The sequence below is a fragment of the Syzygium oleosum genome, unplaced genomic scaffold, assembly GCF_021117445.2.
Source record: "Syzygium oleosum isolate NSW1041296 unplaced genomic scaffold, Sole_v2.1 Sole_v2.08, whole genome shotgun sequence".
NCBI lineage: Eukaryota > Viridiplantae > Streptophyta > Magnoliopsida > Myrtales > Myrtaceae > Syzygium > Syzygium oleosum.
In genome coordinates, this window is record NW_026607492.1 from 4,482,256 (window position 1) to 4,510,164 (window position 27,909).

The 27,909-nt window shown below is 45.1% G+C and overlaps 3 protein-coding genes across 5 annotated transcripts in view; all 3 read right to left on the reverse strand.

Moving 5' to 3' along the window:
- Positions 1-3,865: 3,865 nt before the first annotated feature.
- On the reverse strand, positions 3,866-6,235 carry LOC115685661 (GDSL esterase/lipase 1-like). The gene is made up of 5 exons (XM_030610750.2): positions 5,776-6,235; positions 5,530-5,651; positions 4,763-4,993; positions 4,408-4,657; positions 3,866-4,258 (listed from the first exon to the last, which is right to left on the reverse strand). The coding sequence occupies exons 1-5, from the start codon at positions 6,017-6,019 to the stop codon at positions 4,005-4,007; spliced, it is 1,101 nt and encodes a 366-aa protein (XP_030466610.2). The 5' UTR covers positions 6,020-6,235; the 3' UTR covers positions 3,866-4,004.
- Positions 6,236-7,206: 971 nt separating this feature from the next.
- LOC115686275 (GDSL esterase/lipase 4-like) overlaps positions 7,207-27,909 on the reverse strand; it is a 32,522-nt gene continuing 11,819 nt past the window's right edge. For 2 of the 3 annotated variants that reach the window (XM_056314099.1, XM_056314098.1), the window contains exons 6-8: positions 27,584-27,808; positions 26,771-27,020; positions 26,175-26,633 (exon numbers count right to left, since the gene is read on the reverse strand). In XM_056314099.1, coding sequence (XP_056170074.1) covers positions 26,389-26,633; positions 26,771-27,020; positions 27,584-27,808 — 720 coding nt within the window. In that variant the 3' untranslated portion in view covers positions 26,175-26,388. Of the gene's footprint in view, positions 7,525-26,174; positions 26,634-26,770; positions 27,021-27,583; positions 27,809-27,909 lie in introns of those variants that run through there. The other variant, XM_056314100.1, reaches the window with a different exon arrangement.
- LOC115685670 (uncharacterized) lies at positions 10,668-22,342 on the reverse strand. Its single transcript, XM_056313858.1, has 12 exons — positions 21,979-22,342; positions 16,558-16,679; positions 16,213-16,437; positions 15,773-16,022; positions 15,455-15,677; positions 15,312-15,315; positions 13,734-13,751; positions 12,165-12,459; positions 11,882-12,003; positions 11,528-11,749; positions 11,183-11,432; positions 10,668-10,984 (listed from the first exon to the last, which is right to left on the reverse strand). The coding sequence occupies exons 1-12, from the start codon at positions 22,238-22,240 to the stop codon at positions 10,743-10,745; spliced, it is 2,235 nt and encodes a 744-aa protein (XP_056169833.1). The 5' UTR covers positions 22,241-22,342; the 3' UTR covers positions 10,668-10,742.

A 27,909-nucleotide genomic window follows, 5' to 3' on the forward strand; every position in this document is an offset into this window, starting at 1 on the left:
TTTCACGGTTCGTTGGGTTACATGTCGAGCCGAATCGTCGCAAGTCATTAAAAAAAAAAACAAAGTAAATTATTAATTTATTTTTGCCTCGAATTGTTCTGTTTTTTATTTGGGATTCAAAAGAGACCAAAAGCCCACATGTGTTCAGACAAGGGGAGGGATCAATCATCGTCGGTCATCGATTTGTATAATATTAAGGCGAGAGAGACGAACGAAGCCCGGGAACGTGGCAGAGAGTCTGAACGCTTCGTGGTCGCTAGGGAACCTTCGGATGCCTTTTCCCTAGTCCGACTTTCCTACATTTATAACGACAGTTAGGTGTATACGCTTTGCTACGTGTGTAAAAAGGGTGTTACTAACGAGTGGTCGGGCGCATTTGAAAAGCATATTTTATGTGGGACGATTGAATGGAGACGATTAAAACGTGCATAACACGGGAACGATTGGTGCTTTGGAAATCGTAGAGTTTCTTTAATTGGCTATCTAACAAGTGCTCTCGGGACATTTGTTAAGAAAAAAATCCTAATTTGAATTGTATTCCATCTAGGGAAAAGGGAATGCGATTCTAACGCGACATTCGTTGTCTCGGTCCATCATCTCATGTGCTTGAAAGAACTGTTTCTGGCAGTATGCTGTGGCTAGAGTCAATCAATTAATTGGGAGGGTCGTGCTTAGTGCAGGATCCATCAGCCCTTTATTTAAAGCCTGCCCAAAATTAAGGATACTAATTTATTTTATATAAGATTGATGGGATCAATACGAGTCGGGTTGGACGTGTCAAAATTGGCGATTCGGGCCCCAAAAGGAAATCGCTTGCCTGGGTTCGTTCGTTTTGCTGTTCGAGCCAGTCGAGCCTCGTTGGGGAATTACCGAACAGTCAGGGTCGAATCTACCTATAAGACTCACGTACATATGAGGGCCAGGATCGAAATACCGGGGTTTGCCTGCCAGTTCAAGTTATGTGGATCTAGATGCCCGCTCCGACCCACAACAACTATATGTCCCAATCGTGGGTGATGCCAATTAAATCGGGGGTCACCTTCCTTGACGTAAATAGGGGGGAAGTCGGGAAGACATAAATGGGGGAGAGGAGAAAGTGACAAATTAATTCACGGGGGACAAGGGTGTGGAGCACAATCGATGCAGACAAGACCAAAGTTACAACGGGACCTTGGATTCGCCACCATCGTCATAGTCATCATCATCGTCCTCGTCATCGTCGTGGTGGATCAGATTGGGATCTGTGAAACGTGTCGCGGTCAGGTTTGATAGAGATCACAGAAGCCTTGGCGTCTCTCTGGCCCGCTCACCAAACCCATGTGGATTTGAAACCTCGAAATGAGGAGGAGGTGGCCAGTTACGATGGCCCCGCTTCACCCTCAACCCCCCCACAAGCGTTGCGACGTCTTTGATCGAGGGGTGAAAAATGACAGGAATGATCCGTGAATTTTGATTCGATATGTACTATTATCTCCGAACTTTTCATTTATTCGATGTAGATCCTTGAATTTGGCCTAATTTATTCAATGTGGTATATGAACTTTGGTCCAATATTCGATATGATCCTTGGACTTTTAAACATTTTCATACAGTTTAGGGAATCAATTGAACATTTACCAATAGTTCAAAAACCAAATTGAACAAATTAATAACCTAAATGCGACATTATATTTTGCGCCAAAGTTCGGAGACCACATTGCACAAATTAAAAATTCGGGGACAATATTGCACGCTGAATCAAAGTTCATGGATTGTTTGTTCTATTAATCTCAATTGAGCATCAACAGCAAGTAAGATGTAATCGTTTTGTCGTTGTCAAAGACAAATTCCGACAATTCCCCCTTCCTCATGTTTGGGGTGAGCAATTGAGCATGGGTTGGGTTCGTCGCCGCGTCGTCTCCCAGCTTGACCTTCATCGGTCGCATTCGATCCGTGGACCCAGCTCGCCATCTTCGTAATTCGAAGAGAATCTAGTCTATGGACCGATTCCACGCCAACTTTCGCGCGAAAATCCGATTCCTCGCGCCAATGGCGGAAGAAAATTAGTCGAAGAGGCTCGAGCTCGCACATACAAGGGCCGTTATCTGCACGCATCGCGTTCTCCATCTCAATCACTGGATCGTACACCTTTGGCGAACGTGGAACGGGAGCTGGATTGACTCGTTTGATGGGGGGGCTGTATCCCACTGGGGATACGGAGGTCATTTCACTAACCACCGCGCGCATTAAATTAGCTGGGACCCGCGGGGGGATGACGTGGCGCTGCAGGGACGCCGAGGTGTCCCTCCCCGTCGTCGGCACCACGTGAAACGTGCGGTCGGAACGCCGTCCAAAAGTTTTCCCCCCCGGGGGGCCCCACAGCACCCCCGACTCACATGAGGTCAAACCCACCCCCACGCAATTATTCGAGCAACCGGGGGAGCGTTTCCCCCACTCGCGCGTCTCGGCTTCTCCCCGGTACTCGCGGGGAGCCACAGATACAAAATTTCGTACGCGCGACACCCCCATCTGAAAATTCGAATCGTATTTTTCGCGATTTAGCACGACCGTATATACCTTTTGAAAATTCGAATCGTATTTTTCCCCATCGGTAATTGGAGGAAACTTACCAAATTCGTTCTCGATTAAATTTTGCACGTGGCCTTGAACATATGATTGGATCAAGCTTTTTCTCATGGACAAAAACCTCCTGCCCTTTTTTTTTTTTTTTTGGGGTAAAATTATGACAATTCTTCGACAGCATGATCAAGAAGTGTCTACAGGAGTGAATTCGGAATGGAACAAAAAGCCTCTCTCGACACGATTGACAGGTCCGGCCAGGGGCTGGGCGAGCGTCGTTTTCGAAAAAGACACCACATGACATGATATGACATTTTATATAAGAAACAAGACAAAATAATAACGTAGCGAAAAAGTACTCGTCCATTTTTTTTTTTGGCCTTTTGCCTTTTCTTTTAACGAGAAGGAAACGCTGTTTTTCCGAGAGTGCACCGAATTTTCGCCCCTGGCCCCTGAAGCTGATGCCCTGTCTTCAATAAACGCAATCATGGAGGAACACTTGGAAACGTCCACAAAAAAATTAGCGGCATCAAATTCCTAGAAAAGTCTCGGAAATTACCCGGCCACACACTCGCATTGTGCTGGCATGATGGACAGCGATTGCACGAGGGCGAAACGTGACAATCACCATAGATCATCGCTTCCCGTTCACAAAAACAGAGTCCCCTGTTTTCGTTTTCATCTACCTAAAGACACACAGACCCCTCAAAAGGGATTTGACAAGGAACTTTCGGTGGGGTTTGAATTCTGCGCTTGTTCGAGGAGGTGTAATCGAATCGGTAAATTTGTTTGATCTCGAACTTTCCGTCTCGACAAGAAAGAAATCGGAGCTCTACTTTCATGGAAAACAAAGCTAATGGTGCAGAGCATAACCTTGTTTTATTGAGCCGGATACGAGCAAGGTACGAGCCATGTACATCTTGTCGAGACATTATGACCAGAATGAGAAGTCAAAACACTCTACCTCTGAAGCTACGTCGGGTTGTCACAACATGTGCACCTAATGGGTGATAGTCATTGCTTAGAACAGTTGAGCAAATGAATATAGTTTCTGGTCACCTGGGGAATTAGATCTAACTACATATGATCTGTCTTGTTTTCATTTCGCGAATTAGGTAGCTTCCCCCCGGACGGGCCTCGGTACGTAGGTTCTAATTTTATCGTTCATGACCAAATCACGTCAAGGATTAGTAAGAGCTCGCTGCACATCAACCGAGGTAGTATAAAGAAAAAAGAACGTCGCGAGACAATTACAACACGACATAAGACAGTGCATTTTATCTAAAAGATTCCATGAAATGGCGCGTTTCTAGAACCAAAGGAGTTGCTTAGCATCGTAAAGCAAGACTTACTGATGTTTTAACATGCAATGCATGAGGTTAACGTGGGTCAAATCAAGAACAAAACATATTATTCAGGGCTATAGTTGCCTAACATATCACCGCTCAATTCACCTGTACATTAGACGCATCGAAGAACATCTTCAAGTTATAAGGCCTGACGATACGGGTCGGCCCGTTCCAGAGCAGACTGGCCAGTTGCTTATTGGCGCTCTCGGTCGGATGAGCAGGATCGAACCACACGTACTCGCTTGGGTCGCCGCACAAATTGTAGTTCGCCGTCCCATTCTTGCCTCCGCAGGTGAAGTTCCCGTTGTACGCCCCGCTCCCACAGCAGGCGCTCTTCCCTTCCTTGAATCCTACCACCAAATAACAAGAGCGCCGCAAGAAATTAATACCAACCTAAACATGGCATGGCACGATCAAGAAAATGTGCTACGTTAATGATGAAGTGAAAATTTTTAAAGGGTGGACGACGATCCCCCCTGTTAAATTTTGGGGGCGTTACCGAATTTCGAGCTGTGCAGAGTTCGCATAGTGAGGGAGGTGTAGTAGTCGAAGAGCGCGTATGAGAATCCGGCTCGCTGATATGCCAGCTTCCTCAGCAACCTCGACAAGGCGATATTGTGCATCTTCGCCAGTATGGATGGATTGTGAAGGCAGCCGTCGATCCCCGAGGATACTCGGGTGGCCGGCATGCATCCGATCGGCCCAACGTTCTGGAAAGCAAACTTCCTCCCTCCTAGTGCATATACTTCCTGAATTAATCATTCATTTCATACAAAGAGCACAAGTTGAGTGTTACGAATTAGTTAGCCCATCCTAGTACTTCAAGAAAACTTAGTAAGAGTCAAAGCTCCTACTTCGATCACAGTTGTGAAATTTCCCAGCACCATTGTCACCAATGTCTCCTTGTAAGCAGCAGTGAGGACAGATGATTTGGGGTTGGTATCGAGGACCATGTAGTCGTTGCCTCCCATGCTGAACAAGTACACTGCATCGGACAGCAACTTGTGAGCATCCTCATCTCCGAGTTGTTGCCTCAGCCGCTTCACCACCTCCTCAAAGTAGCTCAGTTGTAGCTTCAGGTGTATCTGTTTCCCATCAATGAATCAGAAATCCATGGAGTGAAAGTTTCTAATTCCATGTCGTTTCCTAATGGCCAAATGATTTAAACATTGTTCTTTTCAATCGTGAATTATCACTCAGTTGATCAAATTAAGCATTCTTATTTCCTCACTGTGATTTAGCGGATATTCTAGTTTCAAGAGCTGAGGTTGCTCAATGAACAGATTGTCTAAATCATCGATTACCAAGTACAAAATGATGCAACAGACACATAAAGAAATGCCAAATGGATCCTCGATGGTTAGCTTCTAACTCCCTTAGGCACATTATTAATTGACAGCACCTACACATTTGTATCAAGCAGGATAAATCTATTGCATTTAATGATGTGTTAATGAATGCTATGAGCTTCGTAGTATAAGTCAGGTTCAAACTGTTATTTTCCAAGCAGTATAGCAGATACGAACTTCACTTAAGCTTCAAGCATCAAAATTTAGCTAAATCTGTGAAGACTAGCAAACTAAGGAACCTTCTCTTAATTCTCTCAAACTGCGAATCTTACTGTCCCGGGACGAGTCTCTGGGAGGACGCCTGCTCCAGCCGATGCGAAATTGACCCCGTTGGTATAGTTACTGAACCCGGGCTCCAAGTATGGTCTGATCAACGGCAGCTTTGCATATTCGGCTGTGTTGAAACAAAGATGAATCAAACACAACACATCTCCTTGTCGAGAAGGTACATTTATTTCTCTAGCATACTGAACTTCAGTTACATTGAAAGAAGATTCATTTCTGGGAGATTGCTTTACCAATGAAGTCGGGCACAATTCGGCCGTCACAAACTCTTCCAGTCGGATGCTTGAAGAAGGTCTCTCCATAAGGGAAGTAGTTCATCTTCACGCTGGTGTTCAAATAAAGGTTGTTCCCGGCATCCAAGAGTGAGTCCCCAAAGACAAAGAGAGCCACATGGTTCTCCGGCAACCGGCCAAGGCAGGTGACCGGAAGGAGGAGGATTGCACACAGGGAAAACAATGTAATAACCACTGGAAGCATGGTCTAGAGAGACGTGTGCCGTGCTGTGGTAGGTGAAAATGTTTAAATCTGTGTAGCAGAGAAACTATGGCATGTGAGGTCCTACTCGATATATGTATAAATTACAAAGATCGGGAATGGCTTTAAGGCGACCATGCCTTTGGTTTGAGCGCTCAGAATTGGCAAGAATTCATTGAATGCGCGGGCACCTAGGAAAGTGAATGCTGAGCATTGACAAAAAAGCGAAAGTTCACACTCACCTTTTTTTTGATGAAATTTTCTTGATTAAGCTAAAGCCGAATCTATCTCGTAATAATGAAGAACCTAGGACATTAAGTACGATTCAGGTTTCATGAATTTCTTGGATCGGTTACGGCTGCCGTGGACTGGATTGATCACTGAAACATCAGATCTCAAGCGTTGGAGGACTTGGCGAGTGAATTTAATTTGGAGTCGATCCCATGCTGGGAACAGTTCAAATCTCCGGTTCAGTTTTGAAATGCTAGTAAGAAGCGGTTAACAGTCACCTGTCGTTGGCTACACCGCTTTAGATCTTTCATTGCGGATCGGTTTTATTCTTGCAGTTACCCATGTGCAGAAACGGGATTTGTGAATAGTAGATTAAATAATCCATGCAAACGTGACTTACATCGATTACTGAAATCACAGAAGCAAGCTGGCATGTCATAGGGGAGTTCTTCACATGAATGCACATGCATTAGAATCGAAGCTCAACGGTATTAAAAAGTTCGCATTAATTGATTCGACGCGGAATGCGCGAAATTGGTCAACTGTAAATTGTATGTTCACTCACGATTGGAAGAGATTGTGATGGTGAGAGCACAAGAAGAGGAAGTTCAGCTTTAACTGGTGGTTGACGATGACCCAACCGGTCCGGCGCCTGTAACGGTGAATGCGAGTGGAACTGCCAATTCAATTCTTCTCCCATTCAACGCCAAAATTATCAGAAGTATCTTCTGTAATAGGAACGCTACTCGTGGATCTAGCCCATTAAAACCACGAACCTGAAACTATGAGAAGATATTTGATGGTTGCCACACACGGCACCCCGCATCTTCACTCAACCATGATGTGTAACCATTGCCTAATAACCAGGCGATTCTTTGCCTAATATCGCACCTCAACTCAGATTTATGACGGCACGAGAATGCGTCAGCCCAAGGTTGCAGACATTGCGCACCGGTAACACCATAGAAACTATGCATTTTATTACTCGAGCCTCAAAACTTTATGGATGTAACACACAACACAGAACGACTACTATGGCATTTCAAAGAACATCTTCAAATTATAAGGCCCCACAGTGTGAGAGGGTCCATCCCACAGCAGAGACGCGAGTTGCCTGTTGACCATCTCAGTAGGATGAGCAGCATCGAACCACACATACTCACTTGGGTCGCTACACAGAGTGTAAGCACTCGTTGTGCCATTCTTTTTCCCACATGAGAATAATAGTCCATTGTATGGGCCAGTCCCGCAGCACGCACTCTTCCCATCCTTGAACCCTGCACCAAACAAAAGCATCAAAGATATTACAAGAACATCAGCAAATTTCTGCACCAAGAAGAGACACATGAATTGTCCAATTCAATGATCAAAGTGACGGAAGCTAAATGACCATGCTGTCATTCGAAACGGTAACTCTCTTGAATTTCGACGATGGGTTTGAATTAGAGGACTTGGGGTTGGATAGTACCAAATTTTGAGCTATATAGAGTTCTCATGGTGAGGCAAGTGTAGTAATCGAACAGGGCATATTTGAATCCCGGTAGCCCCTGTTCGATCCTCTTCAGCAGTCTCGACAGCGCTATGTTGTGCATCTTTGCTATCACGGTTGGGTCGTGCAAGCATCCCTCAGCTCCGGACGAGGCTCGAGCAGCCGGCATGCACCCAATCGGCCCGACGTTCTGGAAGGCGAATTTCCTCCCTCCATGTGCATACAGTTGCTGCAATATCATCCATAAAAATAGCTTCCTTTTAGTTCCCAAATTCTGTTCAAGTTCAAGAAATGGAATTGGGTTAGTAGAGCCTGGTCATATACTTCGATCCCCGCCGTGAAATTGCCCAAGACCATGCTCATGTACATTTTCCTGAAAGATGTAGTTGCTTTGGTATTGTTCGGAATTGTATTGTAATCGTTCCCTCCGATACTAAACAGGTAGACCGCCTTCGAGAGCAAATTGTGGGCGTCAGCATCGCCTAGTTGTTGCTTCAACCCCTTCACTACATCCTCGAAACAGTTCAGTTGCAGCTTAAAGTATAGCTGATCAAGCCAATTAGATAATCCATCAGAGATAATTGACTCGATCAATATTTATCTTCAAAAAAGCGAACTACTTTACATCAAACCAGAATAGCACGCGAAAAGAGCATGTCTTACAGTTCCGGGATGAGTTCCCGGGAGAACACCGGCTCCGGCAGACGCGAAATTGACCCCATTGGTGTAGTTGGTGAACCCGGGCTCCAAGTATGGTTTGATGTATGGGAGCTTTGCATATTCAGCTGTGCCAAGGAAACGAAAGGATCACATAATTAGCTTTCGCATTTTAAGAACAAGCTACATTTTCTTCTTTTGAAAGCTTCACTAGCACTAGTCATGCGGCAAAATAGAATGCAGGTGCAATTCTTACATATGAAGTCAGGAACGATGCGTCCATCGCAGAGTCGTCCTGTCGGATGCTTGAAGAAGGTCTCTCCATAGGGCAAGGAATCAGCCTTGCCACTGTCGTTTAGGTAAAGGTTGTTCCCTGAGTCCAAGAGCGAGTCCCCGAAGATGAAGAACGCCGCGTGGTTCTCCGGCAGCGCACCGTGGCAGCTCGGCGGAAGCAGGAGGATTGCGCAGAAGAATAATGTGACGAAGAGTGAGCTGAAGTTATCCATGCGAAGCATATTTGTTTTGAATGTCGGATGCTAATGGCAGAGTCAAATCAAATCACCTAAAGGAGACGGTTGACATGAATCTAGGACCAAGTGGCGTTTACTATTTATAGATCAGGGCATGGTCTAAAACGTAATCTTGGGTTGGAGGATAGAAACTACGTAGGCACGTTGGAGTCCACTTGGCCAGAACTTATTCTACACACCATGTCAGTTGTATTTACTCCAGTCGTGATGTGCCCAAGAAAGATGGCTTCGTTGCATCTGGAAAGGCCAGTGAGTCTGTCAGACCATATTGAGTAATACTCATTTCTTGGAACATTCAATGCACACATCGTTAAGCTTCTCGACGCCGCCGTAGAGATTGCCTAAACTGCCCACCATCTCTGTTTTTCTCGAGGAGTTGGATCGCCATTCCGACTGGCAATGCAGGGTATGAGGAAGAGGGAGTATGACAAAATCTTCGCCTGCTTAAGCAAAGAGCACCGTTTGGTCGCTCTTGCTGACCGGAAGCTTCAAGCTCGCTTTGCCCATCGCCATTTTCATGTTGGGTCTGGATTGTGCTTGGGGGAGGGAAAGCCTGCGCCATTGCAGAAGAATCAGAATTAATGGAGTCTGGTTTACGGGAAACATTACACGTAGTCTTCATTAGAGGAGGATCTCATTTCTGCTTATGCCATGAATTCTTAATCACTTGTGCTTCATCTCGACGCTATCAGTATTTTTCATTTTGATTTCGGAGTTGAAGTGAACGATTCCATTTCCATCAACAAGTGAACAAAGGGAAAATATGTTCATGGATACCCGAAGTCCATGTGGGTCTCACCAGATCGGACGGTCTTCACTAGCGTAGTACACCTAAACGTGAGCCCGCATGAAATTTGGGCTCAATATTGTGGACCGCATGAGTAGGTGTGTTCAATGTTTTTGTTCTCTTCCCAAAAAAGAGAGTTGAAATAAATCGTGTGTAATATGTCTTGGTTGCAATACGTGGACTTTACTCTAGCCCTTGGAAATCATATTCATACATTGTGTACGTACAAGAAATGCAGAGTATATGAATCTTATAGTTCCTATTGGGGGGAGGGGAGTTTGGAGGTTGGATTTGGGTCAGAGGTATCGGTTTGAGATCTTTTGTGAGATGAAAATTAGTTTGGATGAAGAAGCCAATTTGAGTTTTTTTTTTTGGTAAGGTAAGAGATATATTGCAAATTACAAGTGGAATAACCGTACACAAAAACCTCGTACCTGATAACAAAAGTGTCACGACGGCAAAGTGAGATTTTCGATAGTATTAACTTTTAAATCAAAATTCACTCGTATTCAAAGTCTGCACAAATTGATTGGAGGTGGGAACGACGGAAATTGACCAACTGCAATTTCTATGTTCACTCCCGATTTGAAGTGATTGTGATGGTGAGAACACAAGAAAAGGAAGTCCAGTGAAAACCGAGGAAGTTCAGCTTTGACTGGCGATTGAGTTGACGGTGACCCCACAAGCACGGAGCCTCCACTTCTGAATGTCTACTCTACATCTCTGGTAATAAGAAACGTACTCATGGACCTAGCACATTGAGACCACGAACCCAACATTACGGGAAGATATCTGATGGTTGACGCACGCGGCACACCACATCGTCGCTCGACCGTGACGTGCATCGGTCGCTTAATAACCGGGCAATTCTTTGCCTAATATCTCACCTCGACTCAGATTCATGGGACGGGCGCAAGAATCCATCGACCCAAGTTTGCAGACATCGCGCACCGGCAATACCGCAGAGAAACTATGCCTTTTATTACTCGGTCTCAGAAAATTGTAGATGTAACATAGGACATGAAACAGCTACTATGACATTTCAAAGAACATCTTCATATTGTAAGGCCCCACGGTGCGAGAGGGTCCGTCCCACAGCAGAGACGCGAGTTGCCTGTTGGCCATCTCGGTCGGATGAGCAGCATCGAACCACACATACTCACTCGGGTCGCTACACAGATTGTAAACACTTGTTGTGCCATTCATTTTCCCACATGAGAATTGCCCGTTGAATGGACCACTCCCGCAGCACGCACTCATCCCAACCCTGAACCCTGCACCAAACAAAAGCATCACAGATATTTCAAGAACATCAGCGAAATTTCTGCACCAAATAAGAGATTGTCCAATTCAATGATCAAAAGTGAATGATGCTAGATGACCATGCTTTGATTCGAATCAGTGTTCCACAACAACCGTCTTGAATTTCGATGACCGGGTTTAAATTAGAGGACTTGGGGTTGGGGACGTACCGAATTTCGAGCTATATAGAGTCCTCATGGTGAGGGAAGTGTAGTAATCAAACAGGGCGTATTTGAATCCCGGTCGCCCCTGCTTGATTCTCTTCAGCAGTCTCGACAGGGCTATGTTGTGCATCTTTGCTATCACGGTCGGGTCGTGCACGCATCCCTCTGACCCGGACGCGGCTCGAGTGGCCGGCATGCACCCGATCGGCCCGACGTTCTGGAAGGCGAATTTCCTCCCTCCAAGTGCATAAACTTGCTGCAACATCACCAAACAAAATAGATTCCTTTTAGCTCCCAAATTCTTTTCAAGTTCAAGAAATGAAATTGGGTGAGCAGAGGATGGTTATGTACTTTGATCCCCTCCGTGATATTGCCCAGGACCATGGTCATGTACATTTTCCTGAAAGATGCAGTTGCCTCGGGATTGTTCTGAATGGCATTGTAATCGTTCCCTCCGATGCTGAACAGATAGACCGCCTTCGAGAGCAACTTGCGGGCACCGGCGTCACCTAATTGTTGCTTCAACCCCTTCACTACCTCCTCGAAATAGTTCAGTTGCAGCTTAAAGTATAGCTGATCAAAGCCGATTAGACAAACCATCAGAGAGAAGTGACTCGTCCAACATTAATTGCATCAAGAAAGACAAAAAAGCGAACAGCTTAACATTGAACCGGACTAGCTCGGCGAAAAGTGTATACGTCTTACAGTTCCGGGATGAGTTTCCGGGAGAACGCCGGCTCCGGCGCATGCGAAATTGACCCCGTTAGTGTAGTCGGTGAACCCAGGCTCCAAGTACGGTTTGATGTATGGAAGCTTTGCATATTCAGCTGTTGTCAAGGAAAAAGAAAAAGGATCACATAATTTACATTCGCATTGTAAGAACAAGCCAACGTTATCTTTCTTCTGACAGCTTCACCAGGAATAGTCATGTGGCGAAATAGAGCTGAGGGGGGAAAACGGGAAATATATTAGCAGGAGCAACTCTTACATATGAAGTCGGGAACGATCCTCCCGTCGCAGACTCGTCCCGTTGGGTGCTTGAAGAAGGTCTCTCCATAAGGAAAGTTAAGAGTGCCACTGAAGTTTAGGTAAATGTTGTTCCCCGAATCCAAGAGCGAGTCCCCGAAGATGAAGAACGCCACGTGGTTCTCCGGCAGCTCGGCGCGGCAGCTCAGCGGAAGCAGGAGGATTGCGCAGAAGGACAATGTGAGGAAGAGTGAGCCGAAACTGTCCATGTGAAGCATGGTCATTTGTGTGGCGAATGCTAAAGGCAGGGAGTCACTCTACACTCTACAGCACCAAAAGGAGAACCAGCTGATGATACGAATTTAGGACCAAGTGGCATTTATAGATGAGGGCATGGTCTAAAAAGTAATTTCGCAGCTGGAGGATAGAAACAACGTGAGTATGTCCGTGTCCCACTTGGTGAGAACTTATTCGACAAAGCCGACCTCGCAATCTAGCGAGGACAAGGACGTGTCGGTCCAACCTTTAAAAATTATGGTTCCCACAATATGCAGAAGATGGGGTCAACTCGATGCTTGTCTGTACCTGCTCGGGTCTGTTTCTTTTGATGGCGAGAACGGGAGAAAGGAGAAAGATGGCTTCGTCCTTGCATCTGGGAAAGGCCGGTGAGCTATACGTTGCTGGTCCCGAAGAGAGCCCCGATTGCTCACGCAGGGTGGTGATTGCCCGGGCCCGGAGTGCATCGAGATCGGCGACACCGCGCGAGCGACTTGTGGGGATCCCACGTTGGAGCCACAAAATCAATGATTGCAAATGAGTTGGTCCAATGGATGGATCTGGGTAGATGGAAGAAATTCCAATGCGCGAAACATCACTTGCCTGTCGACAGGAGAATTTTTAATCGGTTGGCAAGTTCTCGATCTTTATGGATTGATTGATCTTCAGTCGCTTATTTGAGATAATATTCATTTTTAATTCTTTTTTTTAGAAAATAGTCTAAATTCAAGTTGTTATTTGAAATTTCCTCGTGAATCAAATGGTTGCACGCGTTTTCGTGGAACGGAGTGGTCCCGAAAAGCATGGAAGCGAAGCAAAGCCAGGGGCAATAAAAGCAGCTGCAGTAGGGGGGCAGAAACTGCTGACAGGCGACCATGAATGGGGCAGCGTCCAGACAGATGTCATCAAACGACTGTCACTTTTGATGCCGCGTCATAATGTCGCGGGGCCCCCACCTGATTCTGGCGGGAAAGAAAGGGGAATCTTAGTATAGTCCCATTGAGATTGACTGCAAAAATAAAGCTGATGTGCATGGTGGACGTCCCATTCTTTCGGTAAATTTCTTATCGAGCTTTGTGCTTATAGGCCGTAAGTTTACCCCCCCTCCCCTTCATGTGCATGTGAACATTTGAATTACATTAGCTTATACATGTTATCTGATTCTAATTAGATTTGGTTTGAGATGTAAATTCGCTTCTCTAAATGATCACACTCATCAGTGACACGATAAACCGACTCATATTATGTCACATAACCAAAAATATCTCGATTTTACCAAAACATGATGTATCTGTAAATATATACACATGGTTACCGCCTCAACAGCATTCACCTGCACAGGAAAATTCATAGGGAAAAGCATAAAGCAAAGTATTACGAACCCTTTTAAGCATGAGATTGGATAGTTGTGATTGGGATTTGATTCTGTCCACTGCCAAGACAATCACTACACAGTCGCTTGCAGCTATTCACCCCCTTAGCTCGTGCTCTCACTCTCTCTCTCTCAAATACATGCACGAGTGATACATATCGCCACCACCACCATTGCCACAAACACTCTATGGTTGTACCATGGGGTTGCCTCACAATAGCTAAAGCTAACTCCTTTAATAAGTAGCCCAATCTGCTACTTCTCCTTCTAAAAGTAGGACTCGGCGACTCACTGAATGAATTCCATGAGAAGTATAGAGAGAGAGATCAACATCTCTAACGAGAGAGACTCAAAATACGTGGGAGTGTCTGTAAAAGCTGCCCGTTCCCTTTGATGTTATAGATATCGAGGCACTCAATGCTTTTCCTTTTTGCACCAATATCCCATCATAGATCCTGCAAGAGATAATGTACAAGATACTTCGATGGTATTAATTATTCTTCGAATTAACGAATTAGCCAAATCTCACTGCAACGGCGAATAAAGTTTAGATCAGCCAAATTAAGCCGGTACATGTCCTTACCCATTAGTTCTCGATTACTATCCTTCCTCCCTTTCTTCAACGAAGTTAACCCCGGACCCGATGCGCATCATAATCGGTGACCTTGCGGGAACCACATGCTGTGATCATGTTTGACCCGCAAAATCAAAGGTTGTACATCAATCCCATATGCCAGTCTATCGGGCCATATTGAGTTTTTGACATTTTGCTGACAAAGAATGGTCTCAAAACGGGCATATGGAGGCAACGGCGATGAAAGCAGCGACGAGGCAGAGACTGGCGCATCCAGATAATGTCGCGAACGACGTCACTTTTGATTGTTGCATCTAATGTTGTGGAGCCGCCGCCGCTGCCGCCCCCCCGGATTCTACTCTATCGACTGCAAAACAGAGCTGATGCACATGGACCTCCATGTAAATTTGGTAAAATTCCTTATTGAGCTTATGCTAATTGGCCTCGAGTTTACCCCTTCAAGTGTCCATGTAATTTGAACATTTGATGATCTTACAAGTCACCAAATTTTAATTAGATTTTAATCAGATTTTAGGTTGGAGCACTTGTTGATAAGAGCGTGCACTTCCCAGCAAGCATGATTTGTGCCTCGAAGACTTTGAAAGTACGTACACTCAAGCTACCTGTCTGCTAAATTGAGCCTCTACCATGTCCTACCCTTTAGTTCTTGATCACCCTTTCCTCCCCTTTCTTTCATCACAGCAAAATATAGAAGCAGAAATGCCATCTACATTCAACAACAGATTCGAACTTCGCAACATTTTTTCTTTTCTTTTTGCCAGTGATTTCGAACCAGGATTAACTTCATCGGAATTCTTTAGTCCCCTGGCATGTACTGCTAACTAACGAAGCTCCCGAAGTATGTCTCATTGCTGCTCAAACTTGGCAAAGCTTTAAAAAGGTGTATCAGAAGAAGCGCTAAATAGAGGAAGCCATAAAGCATATACCCCACTGTAGAAGCAACATCGATCACACAAGGTTCTCTAAATCATCCGCAACAGGCGGAGACGGTATTAGACATATATATCCAAGCTATTCTAGGTGCACAACAAGTCTACCGACCGTGGTGACATGCAAGACATCCTTATACTAATGCGCGAAGAATTGCCTCACATTGGAAGGCCCTGTGACGGGCGCTGCTGCGCTCCAAATAAGTTGTGCCAACTGGTAATTCGCCGCCTCCGTCGTGTGCCCACCGTCGAACCAAATGTACTCGCTCGGGTCACTGCACACCTCGTATTTCTGCATCCCCCCGCAGCTTGATCCTCGGTAAGGCCCAGAGCCACAACACGCCGCCTGCCCGTCCTTGAAGCCTTCACAAGGGGGTGAGAAGAAATTCAGAGTCAAAAAAGAGTCTTGAGCCGTAAGCAATGTAATAATGCAATGGAACATTGGTCTTGGCACCTACCATATTTGGAAGGGTTAAAGATCCGATCTTTGAGCGAGTTGTAGTAATCAAAGATCGAATACTCCAATCCCGGCAACTGTGTCTTCAACTTCCTGAGGGTGATTGCGAGCTCTCGGTTGTGAAGTCTGGCATGGGCTTGCAGTTCCTCCGCGCAGCCAGTTCCATTGCTCCTGGCTCTCACGGCTGGCAAACAGCCCAGTGGCCCTGCATTCTGGAAAGCGATTTTTCGTCCTCCGAGCCCATAAATTTCCTGCATATGATGGATCACAACATCCATTAGAACATGCTAAGTACAAAGAAAGATTAAAATTGTCAGCGCAATCAGTTGGTCGCTTGGTTTTACATGGAATCAGAGCAAGAAATTAGTTCCCTGATTCTTTGTATTTGCTTGTCCATCTCTTAATTTTGCTCTATGGACCTAAACAGCGAGTTGTGGTTACCTTGAGAGCTGATGTGATATTGCCGACAACAATCGATATGTATACGCGGCGGTACGATTGAGTGACGTTCGGTTTAGTTCTGTAGAGGCGAAAGTAGTCGTTCCCTCCAATGCTGAACAGATAGACGGCACTCCTGAGGACCCTTTTGGCCCCGGCATCGCCCAACTTGGCTCTCAGTGATTTCACCGCTTCCTTGAAGTAGTCCAGTTGCTTTCCCAAATCAATCTGATTCAAATTCAAGTTAGGCGAGATCAATACCAAGTATGCAGTAAATAAAGTATCTATGCACATACAAATGTTTCTGCTACATAAGACTATAGTAAAGCTGCATTACAGTTTACTCACCGGTCCCGGATGATCGCTGGGCAGAACAGCGCCTCCGCTGGATGCGAAGTTAGCCCCGTCAGTCAAATTTTGGGTACCCGGTTGCAAATACGGCGGAAGAATGGGCAGCTTAGCAAACTCAGCTGCACATACAAGACAACAGAATAAATTGTAGATACATAGTCATACGAAGTAACATTCTGCTTTCACGAAAGCACACCAATTCTGATCGACGTTGCTACTGAAGGGACGTATCGAGAACCGAGACAGAACGATCACGCAGAAAACAGAGAAAATAGACGATGCACGAATTTACAGGTTCACCCTCGATTAGGGTTACGTCCTGCAAAGAGATTTCACTATGTTTTTTCGGTTTACAGCCACTCAACTCGTTACAATGATCTGAAAAACGAGCAAAATATATATATATGCCCCAAATGGGCCAAAAACCTAAACCTATATGAAATCTCTTAATCTCGCACTATACGGGCCACCTTGAACCCCGTCTGTGGGCGCCGCCTCGAACCCCCGCCTGCCGACCGGCAAATGGGCACCTAGCGGGCGCCGCCCCGAACCCCGCGATTCCGCACGCATGGGTCACATGTCGTTGGACAACACTTCGCTTCCCTAAACTCACGTGGGCGTACCCGGTGTGAGAAACAAGGGTCCCAAGTATTCGCCAACTCCAACATTCTCCCACTTGGTGGATACTTCGCGCAAATGAGGGCCTTTCCAATATCATTCTTCTTCAATCCAATCGCAGTAGAGCACCATTCAAACTTCGCACCCGTGACGGCTTTAGTAAGGAAGTCGAACTATTTTCTACCGTGTCAACCTTTACAAGCCGAACCTCTTTCTTCTCTACCTTTTCTCGGATGAAATGATATTGTATATCAATGTGCTTTGTGCGTGAGTGAAATGCTGGATTCTTAGCTAAATAAATAGCCCCTTGATTATCACATCTCACCTCTATGGCACCTTGCTCAAAACCGAGCTCCAAGCACAACCGCCGTAACCATACGGCCTCTTTTCCAAAGCATGAGTAAAAGCCATATACTCCCTCGGTAGAAGAAAGCGCTACCACGCTTTGCCTCCTGCTCATCCAACTCAATGCAAGCACCAAACAATGTGAAAACATATCCGCTAGTGGACCGTCTACTATCAATATCTCCACCCCAATCAGCATCTACATGGCCTACGATATCAAACATGTTTCCATTCCCGTACCTTCAAAACATAAAGAAAAATTCAAAGTTCCACGAAGATACCTGAAAACTCTTTTGATCGCATTCCAGTGTTCTCTACCCGGGTTAGACATATATCGACTCAAGATTCCCCGCTTGGGCTATATCCGGACGCGTGCACACCATAGCATACATCAAGCTACCCACCGCACTCGCGTTTGGAATTCGGGCCATCTCTTCACCTTCTTCATCCGTTTTTGGACATTGTTCCGAGATAGCTTGGTCCCTAAAGGTATAGGGGTACCAACAGGCTTGCGGTCTATCATATTGAATTTCTTCAATATTTCTTTTATGTATTTCTCCCGCCCTAGCCACGCCTTCCGTTTCTCACGGTCCCTCCTAATCGCATGCCCAAAATAAAATTTGGGGCCCCAAGTCTTTCATTTCGAACTTTTTGGCCAGCAAACTCTTCACGTAATTCACCATCTTCACATTATTCCCGATCAACAACATATCATCCACATATAGCGTGAGAATGACAAACCGATCGCCCGTTCTCTTCACATAAACGCAATGGTCGAATTTGAACGCACAAAATTAAGCCGGGAGCATGTACGTGTCAAACTTCGTACCACATCCTCGGTGACTGCTTCAGCCCATATAAAGACTTTTTCAATTTGCACACCAAATTCTCCTTTCCTCTTACTTCAAAGCCTTCCGTTGCCTCATATATATCTCCTCCTCCAAGTTCCCATGAAGGAATGCCGTCTTTACATCCATCTGTTCTACCTCAAGATCATATGCACTGCTATAGACAGAACAAACCGTATCGAGGTCAACTTCGCCACGGAGAGAAAATCTCGTCATAGTCAACTCCCTCAATCCGAGAGTACCCCTTGGCTACAAGCCTAGCCTTGTACTTTCTACGGCCCCATCCGGTTTCACTTTCACTTGAACACCCATTTACACCCAATTGGCTTTCTATCCTTAGGCAATTTACACAAGCTCCATGTTTCATTTTTATCAAGCGATCGCATCTCATCTATCATTGCGAGCTCCCACCGATTCGCATCATCCATAGATCTCGCCCTTTTGCGTAACTAGGATCATCTCCGTAATGCTCAAAGCATGAAACGTACTTAAAGCACTAAGTGAGTATCGAAGTGGTACCTTTCTTTCCGCGTCGATCTCCCGAGAGCCGGCATGCTATTCGTATCCGGTCTTCATCCGAATCGCATCCTCGACTTCATTAACCGAGTCCCCTTGCTCCGATTCGAATCGACTCTACTAGCGTGCCTTGTGGAACCATCTCCACAGTTTCAGCTTTAGGACTTTCTTCAAGCACTACCACTTTCTTGGGCTCATCACATTTCGTGTGCCAACCTGGGGTTGTGATTCACGAAAGACAACATCCCTGCTATATACAATGGTCTTTGATTCTGGATTCCACAGCTTATAGCCTTTGACCCCTTCCTTGTATCCGACAAATATGTTCTTCTCGGACTTGTTGTCAAGCTTGCCCCGCTTCTCCTTGGGTACATGAACATATGCGTCACACCCGAACACCCGAACATGGGACAGATTCGGCTTCTTCCCAAACACCGCCTCATATGGTGTACGATCCTTCACCGATGAGGTCGGTGACGGTTCTTCAAATAATCGGGCTGTGGCTACGCTTCGCCCAAAATTCCGTCCCCAAACCCGCCCAACTCAAGCATGCATCTTGCCTTTTCTATGAGTGACCGATTTAATCTTTCGGCTACCCCATTCGTTGAGGCGTATATGGAGTCGTCTTCGCCTTGCAATACCATTATCCACACAAAATTGCTCGAACTTATCCGAATGTAATTCACCTCCGTTATCCGTACGAAGGACCTTGATTTTCCTCGCCCAATTGGTTTTCAACCAAAACCTTAAATTTCGAAATTTCTCGAATACATCTCGATTTACTTTTAATAAAATAAATCCAACTATATCTCGAAAAATCATCTATGAACGATACATAGTACTGGATCCTCCAATAGATGGAGTCGAAGTAGGTCCAAAGACATCGCGTGAATCGCCTCGAGAACCTCGCGTTGCTCTTGTACCAAGTGTGTTGGAAGCTAACTCTGCCTCGTTTTCCATGGAGACAGTGTTCACGTAACCCGAAACCCATAGAGCATTTTGGAATTCCTTCTACCATCGACTTGAAGCTAAGGTAGACCCCTTTTCTCCGATATGCCCTAACCTCTCGATGCCACAACATGGACGTATCATGTCCATCTTCCTTGGCCTCTTAAACGAACCCACTACCAACTCACTTGTTTCCCGAGCAGCTTGTATAATGTCCCGTAACGGACTCCTCGTGCAATCACAATAGAACCTCGAGTCATCTTGCACGAATCCTTATCACGCTAAAAATAACCCCCGAATCGCCCATCGTACCGACCGATAACAAATTTCTACTCATCAAGGGTATGTGCATCACGTCCGGAATAGTCTTCACCGTGCCATTACTCATCCTCGCCTTTACCCCGCCACGCCCGACAATTTGAACTGCAGATCATCTCCGAGCATGACATCCCCACCATTATATTGCTCATATTCACAAAACCGGTGTCTATGAGGCGTCATGTGGTATGAAGCACCGTATCGATCAACCATATATCCTTGTCCGATTGCGCCATACACGCAGCAGCCCAAATACATATCTCCCGCATCGACCTGTTTTACCCGAGGATGATTCAGCTTCTTTCTTAAAACCGGCTTGTTTTTACAAATTCCGCTTCACATGGCCCCACTCTTGACATTTCCAAAGACTCGTACCCTCCTCTCCCTACTCTTCGATCGCCCACGAGATTTGGATCCGGGTCCTCTCGGATTCGAGTCTCTCTCGTTGGCCTTCCCCTAGCCGCCAATGCCTCTTTACCGGAATTTCTGATCCCTTTCTTCGTGTCTCCTCCGATAACAAAGCGTAACACACACTTTCATACGATAATTCCTTATCCCCACCACCGATCACCACAATCAGTTATCCCATGAATCCTAGAAGGAATGGAGCAAGTGTTATTGCCTTATCATCATCTTGGAACTTAACACCGATTGATACGAGTTGACTAATCAATGTGTTAAAGTTATACAGATGTGCGTAAAACGAGTCGCCCTCATGCATCCGAAGATTATACAGCTTTTTCCTCAAAAATAGCTTATTAACTAACGACTTACTTTGATACCGATCTAGCCGCCATAGGTCCCCGGGCCGTAGGTTCCCCATCACGTTTGTCGAATCGAGTGCGAGACAAAGCCGAATCAAACCCTTTGCTCTCCGATCAATCCGATTCCAGCTTCAATCTCCTTTGGATCCGCGGTTTGGAAGTTGAATCCGTTTCCTTCACCGCTTCCTTGCCTATCACGACACCAGTGTTGTGCAAAGAACAGCCTTTCCGTTTCGATTGCCGACCAAAGTTCTCGATCACAGAGAAGATCCTCCATCTTCATCTTCCACAGATCAAACCGTTCCGGCCGAATTTTTCTATCTCAATTCGTGATCCTCCCGACATCTCGAATAAACCCTAATTCCTCGAACAACTCCGCCCGATACCAATTGAAGGGACGTATCGAGAACCGAGACAGCAACGATCACACGTAAAAATGAGAAAATAGACGATGCACGAATTTACCAGTTCACCCTCGATTAGGGTTACGTCCGCAAAGAGATTTCACTATGTTTTTCGGTTCTGCCCACTCAACTCGTTACAATGATCCGAAAAACGAGCAAAATATATATATGCCCCAAATGGGCCCAAACCTAAACCTATATGAAATCTCTTAATCTCGTACTATACGGGCCCCCAAACCCGTTGAGGTTCGGGCGGCGCCGCCCCGAGCCCGCCCGCCACCGGCGAGGTGGCAATGTCCACTGACCGGCAATGGAACCCCGCGGCTGGCGCGCCTCGAACCCCCGCTGGCGACCGGCAATGGGATTCCGTGGGCGCGCCCGAACCCCGTATTCCGCACGCATGGGTCACATGTCGTTGGACAACACTTCGCTTCCCTAAGCTCACGTGGGCGTGCATCTGCATGGTGAAACAAGTGGTCCCGAAGTATTCGCCAACTCCAACGCCTACTACCTATGGCCTATGATACTGTCCCGTGTGCTGTGTCGTTTTAATCGGAGAAAAAAATTTGGTATTTCTTAAATGGACTGGACATAGCACCCCCCGAGAAGAACTAAAAGCGAACGTTCGGTCTGGTGAGAAGTGTTCGTTTCCTGTACCGATGAAATCGGGGACGAGGCGACCGTCGGACAGTCGGCCGGTGGCGTGCTTGAAGTAGGTCTCTCCATAAGGCGGGGAAGTGGCCACGTCGCCGCCGCCGGGAGTGGCGTTCACGTACTGGTTGTTGCCGGGGTCGAAGAGGGAGTCACCGAACACGAACAGAGTGTTGTGCTTCTTGGCATAGCCAATGGCTGGCCTGAGGAGGAGTGCCCACAAGAACGGTGCAGCATAGAAAACGCAGGAGCAGCTCCGCCTCGCCATGTCTGCGGGCGAGGGATGGCCAGCAGCTGGCGAGCTGAGCGAGTGCGTCCGAGTTTCGCTCTAATCACTTCACGGTTCTTGGTCCTTGTCCGTTTTGGGTCCTGTGTTTATACAAGGCTCTTTCCTTTTTTCACTATCATTTTCGCCCCCCCAATAAAGCGAGAAATACTAATTTCACCCCATTTTGCCCCGGTACTAGGCCCGTTGAATGGGGGAGGCGAGGAGTTCGAAACTCCTCCTCTTCCGGATAAGGGAATTCATGGAGGGTTTTTAGGAATACGTCACCAAAAAAGGGGCTTTTGTTATTACGACCACTGAGTACATGAGTCTCGCCTATTTCAAAGTCACAGCCTCTTGTTTTCCACATTTTGGACGTTATTCATTGGTTGGTTTTTCTAAACTCAGGCTCCGACGTTTAAAGTGTCAACGGCGAATGTTTGATTGAATTGATCGTTGTAAGAATAAAGTTCGAGTCTACTGACAGAATGCCTTGGTTGCATACTTCCCTAATGCGCATTAGGGTTTTTACACATTAGTTATTGTTCTTATCATTTGATATAAAGGTAAGGGAAAAAAACCCTAATGCGAAATACCTCCCTTTTTTTTTTTGGAGAGTAATTGATTGACTTTACTTGTGGACGGTGTCCGCAAAATTGCAATTTTCCAGAGAAAAAGGGGCAAGCACAGGGGACCACCGATCTTAAGATTCGCCCTCTTCAATTTGAAGCGAGGAATCGGAAAAAGATAATTGTGACAATCGAGTGACGTGATCACGTGCGCATGCCATAAAACACGTGCATGGCTTTCTTTTTTACTTCGCCGCAAAACATGCGGAGATGACTTGGCTTGGACTTCCCCGTGTGAAAAGAAAGCGCATCCTATAAAACCTAATCTATATGTATAAATCGAATTCGCGTGGAATCCATCATTTTTAATTGCCTAAACTATAAGTATTCTTATTATATATATATTATATATGTTCACGGAATCCGACATTTCATATGAACAGTCACGTGGAGTTGGACTCTTCTAAGAATGGCGATCAACGTTTGGCCTCTTCAGTTCCCTCTGGTCGGAATTCACCGACGAGAAGACAACGGCCGACCAGGATTCTTGACTAATTTGGAGTGACCCACGATGTTTTGGGGAATATGACGCCACCAGTGACGTACCAGGGAAAGCATTGATTTTGGAGGAGGAGCATTTAGCATACGAAGCACACCAAAAGAGCAAGGCTCTGCTATTCATGTGAATAGGACTTGTTATGTTGAAGTCTTTCTGTAATCTCGTCAATCGTGTGTTTTTCTCTCTTATCCTCATCGTTTGGAGCAAAAGAAGGCCACGGCAAATCATCTCTGTCAATTCTTGACATCACTTCAAAAGCTTACAATTAGCCCACTGTCGAAAAGAAGCAAATCAAATAGCGGATTGGGTTTCTAAGTCCCACGGACGAAATGAGCTCTCTAGTTATTGGACTTCTAATCCCCCGAAAATCCTATGGGATCTAATATGTTCTGAGGCCCCTTTTTCATGTAGTAGTGGTATCACTTAAAGCAATGAATGAAGCAAGTATTTCTTTGACCAAATAAAAAATAAAAAATTCTTGACATCCACAAAAAGACATTGACTCAAACACGATTGAACTTTGTCGAGAAAAATCCGAGTTCGATACCATATGAACATGACACGCTCGAAATCAACAAGTACGGAAACATTTTCACTAAACACAAATCGTTCTAGTAACGAGCAGAGGGTGAGCGGTTCCAAGGTTAGACCGGTCCAACCCCTGGAACTTGGATTCTATCCTGTTTAGCATTCTGACCCTGGAACCAAATTGCAAAGTGGTGGTTCCTAATTTTTGGGACCTAGGATTGGACCATTTCTTGCAAAAACCGGACCGAACCAGACCGCACACTATCAGTTCGAACTGGTTCCAGGATCTGCCCTCAATTGGTGCTCACCCCTAATAATGATCCAAAAAAAAGTAAACAAAGGACACCGGCATGATGGCACATAACGGGTTGGCTGCCCTAGAAAAAACCAGGGGAGAAGTCCAATTATTTACACGTATTGCTGACGTGGCGGACATGTGGCCATTTTTCAGGATGCCGTGTCATCGCCATGTGGGCTTCATGTTAGCATATTCCCCGGACAACTGGTTGAATTACGATAAAAAAGGTTGGAAAAACTATTGAAACTTCAGTGCATCAAGCGATCATATATCAAAATTTAGTGACTAGATTTGAAGTTCCACTAAAATAGCCTCGTGGTTAAACTCTTGAGCAACAAGTTGTCAAATTGAGTCATTGCAGTACTCTATCACACCATTCCGGTCTTTGGGCATTTTAGAGAGCAAACGTGTGCTAATCAAACCCAGGCTTGACCGAGTGCTTTTACCGTATTCAACTTCTTCGAGCGGCGTTTCGTAATTCCTCCTTTGCTATCGGATTTGCTGCTCCTCCAAGATGCAACTCTGAGTGCCTAGTAGTAGTACATGGAGTAATCAACTCGAGTTGCAATCGCTATCAGTTCTTGATCATTGTAGAGTTGGATGGTCATGTTGAAGAGTTGCTCTTCATAAGTTCGGACGGGGAATGGTGTTGGTCAGGATACTTTCAGCGTGCGCAAAGTGAATTAAAAATGGGGGAGAGCCGAGTTTTTTTGACTCGATTATCAGATTCGGTTCAGAATATTAACAGCTCGTGCGCTGGAGTGATGATACTGTAACGAACAGAGGATGCAGAGAGGAGGCTGCTTTTCTTTATTGTTATCTACGCATGTATCTGCAACATTCTTCCTGGAAAAGTTTCAAAATTTTAAGAAGCAAGTCTTCAAATTTCTCATTTCTCGCAAAATCAGACTTGAAGAGCATTTATTTGTGGTGTTTGGTCCACAAAACGTGGACATATACTCAGTCGTAAGAATGCTAGCATAAGATGGCGCCTCACGGATTAATTGGGATGACCCAAGTGCGAGGAGCGATGTATATAGGCCTGGCAAATTCACATTAGGGTGCATGTTGGTTGAGTCCGTGAGCTGAAACAATTTACACTTCCTCATTATGGGAGGACACCTGAACTTTTTAGATACAGTCAATGGCTGATCCATACTCTTACACAAAGTTGGTGTAACACCAATTTATTCAGTCATTCAGTTCATTTGACAGATCACAAAAGGCTTCAATAAGAACAGAGTTTCCAAATTGTGAGGCCCACTACATCCAGACTCCCGCCCCAGAGCAGCTTTCCAAATTGTAAGGCCCGGAACAATTTCAGAGATTATGCTTGGATCATATTATTAGACCATTGGGTCCATTGATCAATTTCTCTATCTAAATATCTAGTTCTACATACATTAAACTAAGAGCAAGAGGTTTGACAGTTCGAGATAGTTTCTTTAGATTTTGATCATTCGGCAAGTTATGTGAGATACGTGTACATAATACAGCCAATGATGAACAATAAACAGCCAAGCAAGCACCAACAGAAAGAGGGATCGATGCATTAAGTAGTAGGTCACATATGTAAGGTACTAATTCGAAGAGAACCAGAAAGCCCACCATTTTCAAAAGAGCCATGGCAAGCAACCTAAACCTAGTCCACGAGATCGATATCTTGAATGGGTCACACATTCAATACCCAATACCAGTCTATCAGATAGATTAGCATACTAATTTTGTAGATCAATCTTAATATACTTCTTATTTCTTTTATAATGTTATCCTTTCTAAAATACATTGGTAGGCCTAAGCTCGGTCCATCTCGTAGGAATGAATGGATAACCAATGCGGCCTATAACTTAATGGGCTGCATAATGTGATTAACTCTCTTCCCTCTTCTTTTTCTTACTTTCAGTTCTTTCACGTTTGACCTCATCTTAAGAATACTGTGCCGCGGGCCCTAAAATCGTAGTTAAAAGCATAGAAACAAAGCGATATTGAACCTGATTTATTCGAACTTTTACCAAAACATTTAAGGAATTCAAGTGCGTTGACGTTTGAGCAATACTAGGGCTCATTTGAACATCCTCGTTCTTTAACAAAAGTGCAATTATACAATCAATCCAACATCATCCCTCGTTATTCATAATATGATGTTCAAGTGAGATGTGATTATTTACCCACGATTTCAGGGAAAAAAGAGAGAGAATCAAGCGCCCTCATGCTTGAACAATGCTTTCAGATTGCGAGGTCTGATTACACTCAGACTCCCCTTCCACATCAACCGCGCATATTGTCGGTTAGCCCTCTCACTTGAATGGCCAGAATCAAAGAACACGTGCTCTTCAGGATGACGACATAGTGAGTATTCCTTCACTCCTCTCTGGCCTCCACAGGTAAAATTACCCCTATAAGGACCCGAACCACAGCACGCGGTTTTCGCTTCCTTAAAACCTGAATCGATTTCACATGTTGAAAATAAGGACTTCCATTCAGTACATGAGCGATGTAGAAGGCACAAATCCACGAGTGGTATAGAAGCAACGACGCTTAAGTTTAGTGCCCACAGCATCACAGCATAGATAACTTACCGTATTTTGATGGGTATTGGATTCTCTCACTGCCTGAAGTGTAGTAGTCGAAGTAGGAGTACTGGAATCCATGTAGTTGTGTCTCCAGTTTTGCAAGAATTGAAGTAAGAGCAACGTTGTGAAGCTTTGCGATCTTGTTGGCTTCGCCTGAGCAAGCACCATTTCTGGTCAATGCTCTCCTGCTTGGCGCACACCCAAATTTCCCTATCCCAATCATTGCAAATTTTCTTCCTCCTACTTCATATATTCCCTGAAAAGAAAAATCAGAAAGCCAAATCATCCCCTTGAAATGCCATAACAATTTCCAGATGTTTAGCAAGCCTAATTATTGCGAGGCCAGAGCAAGAAAGTTCCCTTGCAAACACACACTATGTAGGGTATGTGTACAGCGGAGTGCGCCTTTGAGATCTCTCGAAGAGATGAACAGGTCGAGATACACTAAGATACCAACTTACCGTCCAATAAAAAGACACCAAAATATTTGCACAATTCTATCCATGTGCTGCACACGGAGCTATATAAAGAACAATCAACTAAATGATATAATAGATCTTAGTTGGATATGAAATCATGGCACATGGACAAGAGAATGAGAAAGAATTACACTTAGAATGTACTTAAGGGTCGGATTTCATACTCACTTGTCAATTCGGATTAAGCACTCATGTTTAGTCGTGTCAATGCAATATATCTCTATTGAGCACGCTTAAAGATCATGTAATTCGAATTCGTTTCATTTTTGAGTTTGTGTATACATATTGGCTTTAGTAAAATATTAAAACGGTGGGCAATGGAATTCTTGTGGTTTCGCACCTTGAGCACAGTGGTGATGTTTCCGATCACCATCCCCACGTACTCTTCCATGGAAATGGACCGAAACAGAGCAGGATTAAGAAAGAGAGAGTAATCATTGGTTCCGATGCTAATCAAGTAGACACCCTCCTTGATTATCCTCTTCGCCTTCTCGCTCCCCATCTCCTTCCTCAGCTTCATCTCTAGTTGTTCAAGCTGCTTCAGCTGCATCTTCAAATCCACCACCTGATAAGTCAACAACACGAACTTATTCATTTCCCATCTTTCTTGCAGTCTCAAAAAGTGGAAATATTCATGTTAATCAAAGCTTCGAGAAAAAAAAATTA

Coding starts and splice junctions, on each gene's coding strand:
- LOC115685670 (XM_056313858.1), bottom strand. CDS start 22,240: ATGGCGAGGCGGAGCTGCTCCTGCGTTTTCTATGCTGCACCGTTCTTG. Junction 16,680..21,978: donor CCTCGTCCCCGATTTCATCG/GTACAGGAAACG, acceptor TTGTATGTGCAG/CTGAGTTTGCTAAGCTGCCC. Junction 12,004..12,164: donor GATCGTTCCCGACTTCATAT/GTAAGAGTTGCT, acceptor CCTTGACAACAG/CTGAATATGCAAAGCTTCCA.
- LOC115685661 (XM_030610750.2), bottom strand. CDS start 6,019: ATGCTTCCAGTGGTTATTACATTGTTTTCCCTGTGTGCAATCCTCCTC. Junction 4,994..5,529: donor CAGAGACTCGTCCCGGGACA/GTAAGATTCGCA, acceptor GATGGGAAACAG/ATACACCTGAAGCTACAACT. Junction 4,259..4,407: donor TCTGCACAGCTCGAAATTCG/GTAACGCCCCCA, acceptor ATTTGGTGGTAG/GATTCAAGGAAGGGAAGAGC.